Source organism: Glycine max, chromosome 11, assembly GCF_000004515.6.
Source record: "Glycine max cultivar Williams 82 chromosome 11, Glycine_max_v4.0, whole genome shotgun sequence".
Taxonomy (NCBI): domain Eukaryota; kingdom Viridiplantae; phylum Streptophyta; class Magnoliopsida; order Fabales; family Fabaceae; genus Glycine; species Glycine max.
The window spans coordinates 17,988,277-18,000,639 of NC_038247.2; the positions used below are offsets into that span (position 1 = coordinate 17,988,277).

The 12,363-nt window shown below is 32.2% G+C and overlaps 2 protein-coding genes and 1 pseudogene across 2 annotated transcripts; all 3 read right to left on the reverse strand.

The window, feature by feature from the left end:
• Positions 1 to 2,360: 2,360 nt before the first annotated feature.
• On the reverse strand, positions 2,361 to 6,608 carry LOC102666093 (uncharacterized). The gene is made up of 5 exons (XM_041006821.1): positions 6,412 to 6,608; positions 4,146 to 4,247; positions 3,578 to 3,694; positions 3,198 to 3,234; positions 2,361 to 3,053 (listed from the first exon to the last, which is right to left on the reverse strand). The coding sequence occupies exons 1-5, from the start codon at positions 6,606 to 6,608 to the stop codon at positions 2,661 to 2,663; spliced, it is 846 nt and encodes a 281-aa protein (XP_040862755.1). The 3' UTR covers positions 2,361 to 2,660.
• A 26-nt stretch (positions 6,609 to 6,634) lies between these two features.
• On the reverse strand, positions 6,635 to 7,438 carry LOC106795027 (dirigent protein 1-like). Its single transcript, XM_014763559.1, has 2 exons — positions 7,315 to 7,438; positions 6,635 to 6,825 (listed from the first exon to the last, which is right to left on the reverse strand). The coding sequence occupies exons 1-2, from the start codon at positions 7,436 to 7,438 to the stop codon at positions 6,635 to 6,637; spliced, it is 315 nt and encodes a 104-aa protein (XP_014619045.1).
• A 2,086-nt stretch (positions 7,439 to 9,524) lies between these two features.
• LOC100799538 (dirigent protein 21-like) lies at positions 9,525 to 10,209 on the reverse strand (annotated as a pseudogene).
• Positions 10,210 to 12,363: the final 2,154 nt, after the last annotated feature.

A 12,363-nucleotide genomic window follows, 5' to 3' on the forward strand; every position in this document is an offset into this window, starting at 1 on the left:
TCTTCCTAATATTTCAACTTTTCAACTCAATGCTAATTTAAAAATTAAAATTCTATACTAGGAAATAATAGCCACGTACGTTATCTAACTTTCAAACCAAACTATTCTATGAATAAATTTATTAACCTAAAAATCCAGCATCTTCACATAATAAATTAAACTACCAAATCACCAATAGTCTTCAAACACTAGTTAACACGAAACTAGCAAGGGGTCTAGCTAACTCAAATAATACCATTAACTAATGACGTAACAATTATAATTCATTGACTAACCATAAGAAAAAATTGACAGGACATAATCACGTGTTTTGTTTTTCGTAATATGTTCTTTAAATCCCATCATGCAAGCGTAAATAATGAGGATTCCCTACCCATGTTCACGTTAAAAGAAAAGCCCAATTGAGGCATTATCAAACAAAACTATACCAACAAAATTTGCTTATCAAACAATTCTAAATCACGGGCATAATGATTTTCATATCTGAAAAATACCATTATGATGGATCCTTAATATTTATCATCAGAATGAAGCATCCTGCTACGAAAGTGCAACTGACCTGGTCAAGATCTTTAGCAACCACAGTGTTTCTAAGTGCCGCAAAGAAAGCAAGCTTCATTCTTTCATCTTGAACTTTCACTAAATCAAAAAGGCGTGGAACCCCCTCTAGAGTGCTTACATTCTTTTTCAACTTCAGAAGAAGATCAACTTGCTTCTCCTGAAAAAAGAAATGATATCCTAATTATATTTATCAAACAAACATCCATTTTAAGTATTATCAGCACACCAAAAACATTACCGAACCAAATAGATCATCAATCATTGGCAAATATTATTCAATCAAGGGTATTATTACAGTTTGCTTTTACTCCCCAACTAGAATTTAAAAGGTTCCTAGGACTATACTCCCTCCAAAACCAATATAAAATTGCTATTATCACTGTGTTTTTAAATTCAACTATTCAAGTACTACCTCCAGACCTTTTTATAAGAAACAAGTTTAAGTGTAAACTACTCTAAAACTTGTTTCTTATAAAAAGGACTAGAGGGAGTAGTTTAAAACCATTAACGACCAAGTGGCCAACCATGCCAAAAACTCAAGCTGTTAGTTGGAAGTTAATGAGTGATTTCACCATTTTCATATAAAATCTTTTTAAAAAAATGGTGAAATTGTTATCACATTTTTGTCACTATAGGTGAAAATAAACATTAATTGAAACAGAAAACACTCTTATACCAACATGTCCTTAAATTAGCAAATATATCGTAGAGCATGAACTCAGTCACAGTTATACAAATCCAAGGGTCCAGAAGTAAAAGTGAACATATTTAATTCATGCCATTCAAAATATTAAACAACCATTTAGAGACAAAAACAAGTTGATTAATATAAAAATAAAAAATACCAATATCATGAAAGTAGCAATTATTCTATTAATATATCTGGATATTAGAATGAGCTTATTAAATATGATTTCTGAGGTAGGTATTTACATTTTTGAGTGAGACTGTTCCCCACCACGAGTTTACTTGCTCTCCAAAATCCAAAGAAGAACCAAATAATGAATAGGCTGGAGAACTTCATGAAGCCAGAAAAATTGTAATTGGAAAACCTCCCCATCAATAGCACCTAAATCACCATGCGACCATATATTCCTTCTATTTGTTTTGTTTCCTTGGCTTTCAGGATTGCTTTAAGAACTGATCCCTGACTCTTCTCAGAATCTAGAACAGACTTCAGTTCTGCAACTTTCTGTCTAGCACTTTGTTCAAGAGGAATCAATTCATCTTGCTCTTTGATACATTCCTTTAAAAAGAGAAATTATATCACCACAAGACTCAGAAAGAAAAAAATGTTAAAGGAATAGAATTAAAAATAAGAATGAAAATTGCTTACTTCTTCAATTTGGTGAGCTTCTGAAGCTTCATGCTTCCTCTTTTCTATATCACTATTGATTTGAGAAATGCTGGCAGTTTTTGATTTAATTGTTTCTGATATGCTTTTCATATGCTTTTGAGCATCTTCAAAGGCTTCAGAAGCACCTTCATGCTGCAAATTAAATCAAGAATAGTCTTATATTAAACATACACCTATTGGAAAATATAAAGAGATTCTGCTCCACATGTATAGAGTAATTCATTATAAATAAATAAGTGCATCCCCCAAGAATCTCGAGCATGCATGCCAGAAAGATGCCCTCTTAATTAAAGTGAAGCAGAAACTTTGGTTTGTGTTACTAGTTTTCTATGTATTCCATTTTTTGAGTTTAACCCTTTTTTGGCTTTGTTGTTGCTTATCAGGGTGAACTGTCCAGAGAATGCATAAAGAGGGAAAAATTGTGACCACAAAAAATGTCCAGAGAATGCATATTTCTCACCTGTGCACAATATCCTAGCTTCATATCAACTCCCCATCCATGGACAAGGTCATTCTGGAGAAAATACAAGTGATACTGATGAGACAATACTGAACACCAACATAATGGACTATTTGATCTATTAGTAATCTATAAGAAAAATAGATTTCTAAAAATTTCATCAAGACAAGGTCAAACTTCACTAGGAACTCAGGAAGCCCACCAAAACAAAATGCAAGCAAATCAAGAGAATCAGAAAAAAATTCTTTACAGCAGCCAAAGCCAAACCTCATTTCAGAAAACCTATTTGCATTTTGCCAGCATTTTGGTAAATTGAAAAACTGACCCAACTGAAAAAAACAATAATAAAACTTTGGACAAAATATTGAAGTTGTCCACAGTAAGTACCACACAATAGTACAGTTGGAAGAAACAAAAGTTTTGGAAAAGTTTGAAAGGCTTCTTCAATGTGTAGTTGGAACTTAGATTTAATATTCCTATGAACCATGGAAGTAATATTACCTGTATAAGATGCCAAGTGCAGTACCAGGCAGATTGAGAGAAAATAGGAGTCATACCTTCCACAAACCTACACAGGTTGTTTTGAAGTTCTGTGTCATTCACAACACAACAAGCATGCCAAGATTTATCATAAATCGCCACAAAGGAATTTGTCTTATCATATTTCTTGTGATACTTTCAGAAGTCCAGAGAAAAAAACATAGTATATTATAAGGTAATCAACAAAAACATAACAAAACCAACAGCATTTTTCATCCTCTGACATAATTAAAGAGAAAATTCCAGTATAGCATCATTTCAACTTCAACATGAGGGCACCCAAAGCAATTCGAAGATAACATTCTCAGAAAGCAATCTTGCAGAAAGACCTAGTTATAGGTTGCAGGTCATTCCATATATTTCTATGAATCACTCTATTCAATCATATTTTGCACTATCATCCTAGAAGCACCTAACAATAAAAAAACAAAAAAATATTATAGTGACTAACAAAATAAAAGAAATGAGTCATCTGTGGCTGACATGAAACAGAACATAAGACAGTAGCACATGTCCCTTTTACCTAAGAAAATAATTGTTAAAACAACATCATCTACATGATAGACATACTTTCCTTTGATATAACTCAGTTGGCCTCACAGTGATTTGCTTTGATTTTATCTTAGCAAGTGCTTATGGATAGGCTAACAAAAAATCACCTATGAAATTTCTTGGTTCTAGCTCTAATTGTAATTCTATGGTGTATCTTTGTTGAATTTGGGTCAAGAGCTGGTTGAGATATCTCCAAACCTTCTCTCTTTATAATTTCAACATATCTGCAAAAAAAAAAAAAAAAAGAAGCCCGTGTTAATTCTTTCTTTGATTTGATGAGACAAAAGTTGTAAGAGATGTTACTGACTAGTCTTACAATTAGAATAGGTTTAAGAATATAAACCCAACAAAAAACCTCTTTTGTCTGTTACCACCCTTGACAAGCAAAGATTTCTTAGCAACCTAATGTAAGCTTAACAAACCTAATAAGGATAATATAATCTTATAATGTATGGCAGAAAATTCAAAGTCAATTTTCATTCAGCTATCAAATTTTAAAATGGAAAAAAATAAAAATAAACTGACTTATCATCATGTAATCAAATAAAATTGGATTCTTTTTTTCATAAAATTAACACCAGTATTGCATATTCCTGCTAGCCTATATCAAGGCAGACTGCACACATATATCAAAATAGCAGCAGCAGTAGGAAAGCAAAGAGGCATCCTTAATACCTTGAAGGTGAAAAATGCTCCACACCTAGATCCTCATCCCAGAGAAAGATATAATCATAAATAGAGACAATATCTGGATGTAGAAACCTTTTTGCAAACCACCTGACAAAAAACTCATGAATTAATATGTAAGTTCGAAAAAAAAATCAACTACATATATAAGTGAGTATGCATACAAAAGAATATAAAATTAGTAATAAAACTACAAATCTTGGGAAACTATCACAAGAGAACTAGCAGTCTGATATGTGCAGAGTTACAGCATACCGAATACAGATACCATAACAAAACCATGTTAAAAGAGCCTAGGGTGAAGCAGTGATACATTGCCCAATTCATCATATATAACCAGAAGATAGCTAATCCCATAGCCTTTCCTAGGCATTAACATGATATTGTTAAATGATACATTTTCAGTTTCAGTGGTGGTTCCCAACAGAAAAATGGGAAAAAAAACTAAGAATTTGATTTTAATACATTGAGAGCAGCCAAAATGTTTACCAAATTTCCTTGGCACTTACATAGCCTAACCAGCTCATCCTGAGTCAAAGAGACATTTTGCTTTTTCAAAAAATCATTTACTTAATGAAGATATAATATGCCTCATTTATTTATTATTACAGTTTCCTCAAAATAATTAAAGCAAACTCCCTTAAATGAACATACTTCAGAGGAAAAAAAAAGACATTAGGATGACAGGTCTCATACTTACCACTTTGTTTGATTCCGAGCAATAATGATTAGATTACTTCCTCAAAACCAAAATACATGGATCAACAGAAAATAATAAGCATATAGTTCAAGATACATAACACCAATCATGAAAATATAACCATGTAAGATGGCAATTAATAATTAATAGCCATGTGAGATTAATTGCCATAAGGTACAACTAGGAAAATTTTGAAACTTGTAAACCCCCTAAGTAAGATTAATATTAGTATCTTTGTATAATTGCATCTGATAATCCAAACTGCCAAGTACCAAATCTAACACACTCCTTAGGCAAGATCCCGTTAATCCTGGGTGTGTACAAAGCAAAAACACTCCTACCTTGTGCTGAAATTCAATTGGCAGCAAGTTTAAAATTCCTGGCCTTTTCACAGAAATCTCAATCAGTTAGCACAATGATTTGTAATGACTTAATTTATGTTATGAGCAGCAGAGGAAAACTAAACCAAGCCTTAAGATCACCAAATAATTTTGTTCATAAACATTAGCAAGACTAAAAAATAACAAAAATTGAACAAATTTGTCTTGAGTCTGATTATTTTGAATTACTAGTAGAGAAATTTTAAAACTAATCAAACTCAATCAAGCATAACATAATTACCATAAATTACTAATATTGTTATCAACCTGAATGTCAACCCAAATTATATGGATAAATAATCACTATGGAAACAACAATCACCATGACCCATTATCCTTGAAAACAAGATTCTCAAATCAAAAGCTCTTTAAAACACATAATACAATGTGAAGCCGAGAAGGAAATAAGGGAAGCCTTATCTCCCTTGAATGAAAATGAGGGAGAAGTGGAGAAAAAACCCCATCAAAACATCAACATATATTAATGAAACTAATCACATCCAGCTTCACCTAAGTGTTTTATCCAATATTTAAGTTAAGACATTGATAACTAGTTTAATCTTTTGAGAGGAGGGGAGGCGAGTGTAAAAAAATGTTAAAAAGAATTTCCTGTTCCAATCAAGATTGTTCTAATTTATTTGGTTATTGTACATAGTGAAAAAGGGATATTACTCAATATATTGCAAGCTTTATTAGGCACTTTGAATTAACAGAAAACATTTTGGAACTTCAAAGCAAAAACAAACCTGCTGTCTCCTCAACTTTTCATTTTCCTCTTCCAAACGCGAGACTTTGTGCTCCAATTCAATTGTGTAAGCTTGTTTATAGTTATCATTTAGGTTAAGGATATTTACTAAGGGGAACTGCTTGAAACTAAAAAACTATAACATGGCATTCAAAAGAAAGATAACACTCACTTGTTTCCTTGCTCTTGAATGGGCAACAGGTATAACCATAAAACTAATCCCTACATATGCAATTTAACCTTAAAATTAGAAGTTTATTTCGACAGAAGACAATGCATATTCATTCGTGGACCTTAACACTAATTTCCATTATATAGTTCTCTCAATTAGGTTCCAAGCCTACAATCCAAACAAACCCTAATTTGTTCTCTGAATTAGATTCTAAGTCTACAATTCAAACAAATGCAAATACTAACTAGAGAACTCACCTCGCCAAGCTGCGGCGCCAGGCCAAGAAAGCTTGCATTTCGCTGGCGTTCAGCTCATCAGCGGACATGTTGGGAGTCCACAGTGGGTGGCGAGGAACGCGGAGGTTGCTGGCGTGGAGCGCCTCTTCTTGCTTCTGCTGCTTCCTCGCTTCTTCTGGTGTCGTCGTTTCATCAGGCACGGAACCTGGTGGGCGCATGAATGCGGAACGAAGAGAAAGAATACTCACAGGCTGATAAGAGTGGTTGAAGTGGCAGCAACGAGTTTGGGGAGGGGTTCTAGGGATTGCTTGACGACGGCGTCGATGTCGGAGACTTCGGTGAAGGATTCAAGGAACGTCTTCCTGTAGAAGCGAGACAGCAGGGCTCGACCTAGCCCCGTTTTCTGGATGTCGTTCTGCTTCTTCCCCATTTCTTCTACACAAGAAAAAAAATTAAAAATGAAAAGCTTGGATTGAGAAAGAGAGAGAGGGGAAGGTGGTTAAGGAGGGGTTATCCATTACAGGCGGGGAGGGAAAGGGAGAGGGATTGAGCTACCTCTCTCTGTGAACGAGACGACACTGTTCACATTAGATATTTATGGTTTATTCAGACAGGCGCGAGTAGTAGTAATTTTAAGAAAATCAAAAAATCATTTAAAATATTAACAATTCAAACACGGTGGTATATAGAAAACCGATGTAGTTTGCTTAGAAACAAAGGCGATTTTACAGTAACCGTTGTTGACATGTGAAAAAGTTCATGTAAATTTCAAAAATGTCACCGTGATATTTACTACATCGGTTAATAACTGATGTAGATTTGACGATGTTAAATCATCTTTTTGTAGTAGTGCCATGAGCAACCCAAGATCATGTTGAGAAGCTTTAGCATATATTCCCCGAGATCTTCCAACAAGCTTTGAACTTGGACTTGGTCCTTCAGTTAGAGGGTCATCCATCATGTAAATAGTCCCAAAACCAGTCCCAAAACCAGCAATGGACTCATTAGGAGGCTCAACAATTTTCATAGCAGTTGGGTGTTCCCCCATTTTGTTGTTATGGAAATAGAAGTTTATTTATGTGGTTATCTATGACTCGGGTGTAAATCTCTTTGGTGTTTATCCCCTCGGTTCTCCAACAATTTTAAAAATATTAATTTTGTCCTCATAAATATTTTCATATTAATTTGGTCACTCTAAAACTAAAACATATTTTTGTTGATCCTCAGGTATAACTTTGGGACTATAATCTTATGTGCCTAATAAATTTACACTTATAATTTGATTACAAATGAATTAAATAATTTGTGGCGGTTAAAACTTTCCTAAAATGAATTAAACAATTTATGGTGACTAAAAATCCAAAAATAAAGCAATTTTTTTATCAGTTTATGGGTACTTTCTTGTACTTTTTTATGAGATTAAGGGAAAAGATGAAATAACAATGCATTTTGGTATCTTGTAAGCGTGTCTAGAAAGATCTAATACAGTTACATGTGATAACTAACAAAAATATGTTTTTGATTTTTATAAAGACTAAATTAATACAAATTTTTTTATAAAAACAAAATTAATATTTTTCAAATTTTACATGGACTTCAAACGTATTTTACCCATTAATTTTTACTTTTGTCAAAATACACAACAAAAATTTGTTTCTATGGTATATCTTGATCATTCTTGTTAAGATACATAACATAAAGTTGTTTTCGTTACACTGCAAAAACATATTTTCGTCAATGGTATTTTCATAAAAACAAAAAACTAAAAAAAAAGGAAGAAATAAGAAGATAAAAAGGAATGTGTAAATATCATTTCCCGAAATAAATAAATAAAAATCTTAACTTTAAAGCAATTGTGCCATAGTTTGGGCTTTATATTTTTGGCTAGGAAAAATTTATATTTAAATATACTAATATAATACCAACTAAATTACTTAGTTAATTAAATCTAACACTCCCCTAATTATTTATTTTAAACTTTTACTAGTTGTTTTCATATAAACAAGCAAAAATTCCTATATCTTTATTAGACCACCTTATAAATCTTTAAGCTTACTATTTTTTTTTTAATTCACGCACATTTCGAACCTATGTACATCCGTGCATCTTTTAAAACTAATTACTTTTAATTATTTTAGATTAGTTAAATGTGTAATATAACGACACTGGTTACAAACACAAATATACATTAACCACAAATAAAATAGTTGCAAACGAAATGAAATCACAATTTCTTTATTCATTTTGCAAAAAAAAAAAACAAAACAAAAGATGCCCACTAATATTCAGTTTCACTAAAATTTTTAAATCTTATGCACCAATTTCAATTTATTCAGGTTTATAAATTTATCCCTAAATTTAAATAAATAAAAGTTCTTTCAAATTCTAACATAATTAAAATAAAAATTTCAAAATTAGAAACAATTACCAGTAATACACTAATAATTATTAAAATAATGTTATATTTTTAATATTAGAAAAACTTAAAAAGAGAAGATGGTACAATGGCTAATAACGGAGGGACTAAGTTAGTTAATAATTTATAATTTAAGGGACTTTTTTTTTTAATTTAAGAGACGAATTTGATTGATTATTAGAATTTTAAAAATTTAAATTATTAACAATTTATAATTTTTTGAACTATTATATTATTTTATTAATTTCATGAACCAAATCAAAATTCACTCTGTATGTATTATAATATATAATATATAGTAACTCTTCAATCAAATTCATACGATCACATCACATGCATATCAAGGAAACATTTACATACATTATATTGCTCTTAATCAATATTAACCGCCACATCTATGAGTGAAAGTATTATCATTAATTTTCATCAATAAAACAACAGCATTGTTATTTAAACTTTAAAGATGTATCTTCTCTTAAGGATATTAAAACCGAAGAAAAGAAAGACTTCAAACTCAATCAAAACCACCTTAAACAAACACCTAAATATATTTTTGGTCCTTACGATGTAGCCTTTTTTATATTTTTCATTTATGTAAATTTATTTTTTATTTTAGTATTTATAAAATATGTTTATTTTATTTTTCATTCTTAAAATATTTTAGATAATTCCTTAAACAGTAAAAAAAATATTATCTAAAACATTTTAAGGACAAAAATAAAAATAAACACATTTTACAATGACTAAAATAAAAAAAATAGATTTACAACGAAAATAAAAAATATTAAATTATAGAAACAAAAAATATATTTAAGCCAAAACATCAACCTATTGCTCAAACATGGAGTATAGATACATTGTACTCAACAATTGCAGCACCAAAATCAGCATTATACATATATGTGGTAAACACAATAGAACTCCTTGCACATCTGAAGATCCCACTACCCCCAACAATAGGGATTTCTCTAACATTTTCCAATGCAGGGTTTCTCCCAAGAATGCTTAGGGTGCTGCCATTGTAAATACCATTAGTGAAGAAAAATTTGTCACCATGAGCAACCTAAACTCATTTTTAGAAGCCAAAGCATATATTTTGTGAGATCTTCCAACAACCTTTGAACTTGGACTTGGTCCTTTAGATAGAGGGTCATCCATCATGACAATAGTCCCAAACCCAGCAATGGAGCCCTTAGGGGCCCCAACAATTTGCATAGAAGTGGGGTTTTCCCCGTTATGTTGTCATGGAAATAGAAGTGGAGTTAGGTGATTTTTTCCATGGGTTTTGATGATGGGAACATCGGAGACTGTTTTGCAAACAGAACTTCATTGGTTGTGGGTAAGGAATTTGACATGCTAACAATGAGATGGCAGGCAAAGAGGAGAGATAGAAGTGAAGCCATTTTAGTACAATTTTTAGGTATTGTAGCCAATTTTTAAAGAATTTATTATTTATTTTTTTCATTTTTATTATTTAACATCAATAATTTAGGAATATATTTTTTTTATTTATATTATTTAATGTCAATATTTAAATTAACACATACATGTAAAATAAAAGCACAATGTCAAATATGTCAATAGTGACAAGTGTTGCTAAGTCAATAGTCAAAATATCTATTGGTAGAGTGCCTCTGTTGGTCATCATCTTGTTGCTGCTATTCATTTGGTTGGTCATTGTGTTGTTGCTGCTAGTAATCTGGTTGGTCGTTGTCTTGTTGTTGTTGCTGGTCAGGTTGTTGATGTCGATGAATAATGTTCCACGCTTCAGGAGGTATGAACTGAAGTACAACTTATTGAAATACACACATCTCCTCCTTTGATTGACGAAACTCCTCCCTTAGTCGATTAATCTTCGTTGAATCTTGAGTGCGACGGCAAGATCTTTGCATATGCTGCATGAAGCTGTCATCTCCACATTTATAACTATGAGAAAGATCTCCAATATCATAAAGTTGTCCCTTACGCTTTGGTCATGAACCCAACAATGAGTCCTAAGTCTGTGTTCTTCAGCAGGGTCTAAAGGAGTGATTTGTGATTCACTAACATTTGATGCAACATCAGACCTAACTTGAGATAATCTAGCCTCAAAATCTTCCTGTCATTCATAAACAATCATTATTTCATAAATATAATAAACATTTAAAAAAATAAAAGAGCATGCAAGATAATGGTCTCACATGTGTCTGCCTAAATCTATCATCGAAAAATTGACCAATATCCTCTCGTAAATGAGTTTGCTGAAGGACCTCATCAATGTATGCAGATCGACCAAGCTCTTCTGACTATTTAGAAACATTATAAAATAAACATTAAGTGGTAAATTAAAATAGTACAAATAAGTATGTAATATAATTTTAATGTACATACCAAATGAATGATGTGATCCTGTAAGCTAATAGAACCCTTGTGTGCATACACCCACCCTTTTTATGCCCAATTTTTTTTTTGCCTGTGCACACTTGGAACAATAACCAAGTGCATTCCAATGTGATAACAAATCATTCTTGACATGATCTCCAATCCAATATAGCCTTTTATTTTCGTTTCGGGCATCCTTGAACATCTCAAAAAGTCTATGAGAGGCTTTCGAGTTAAAATATTTCTTAATTTCATTTTCTTCCTCGGGTCTCTAGACCAATTTTCTCTAAAGTATCACAAAGTTATGAAATGGCACACAGTTAGCAAAATACCAATTTTACAATTTCATATCAAATAAAACAAAATCAACAATTGAACTAATTCATTAAGTGGTGAATAAGTTATCTTAAAACGCTGAAAAAAGAGTTCTTGATGATCTTTTAGAATTGCTCCCCGTGTAGGCCATGGGTTAGCAAATTGTTGGCTAATAGACAATGTGATAGCCTTTACCGCAACCTTAGATGGATGAAACCTAAATAGAATAATTCATGAAAAATTAAAAGATAAAATGATATGATATATAATGATAATTATTTAAATTTTTCAATACTTACACTCCATTGATAAGTGTAAGCGCAGGACGATCATGGGGGGGGGGGGGGGGATCTTCCATGGCCAAATTTGGAACACCATCATCAGTAGACATGGTCGCTATAGTCGGGGATGTGGATGGGGATGGTGTGGATGTAGGTATCGGGGACAGTCCACGTGCATCAATCGAAGATGGAAATGGTCTACCTTCAGTTGGAGGTGTAGATGATATAGGTGCAACATCCGCAAATCTGATTGGCATAGATACACTAGACGAGGATTAGGTAGATGATGACAGACTATTTATAGGTGGTAGTAGTTTAACCACATATAATTTTTTCTTCCCACTTGTCCCTTTCCCACTATTATCATGAGACGAGGGTCGGGAATGATCAACACCACCTGATGACATATCTATATATAGAAAAATAATATTACAAATAATGAATCGAATAGAATGGGATGAATTAAAATTAAATAACTAACATAATTTCATTTCACACCAAAAATAACGAATCAAATAGAATGAGATGAATTAAAACAATCACGCCGGTGTAATTAGGGGTCCACGATTTTGTGCCAAAACATTACATTAACGTGTGGAT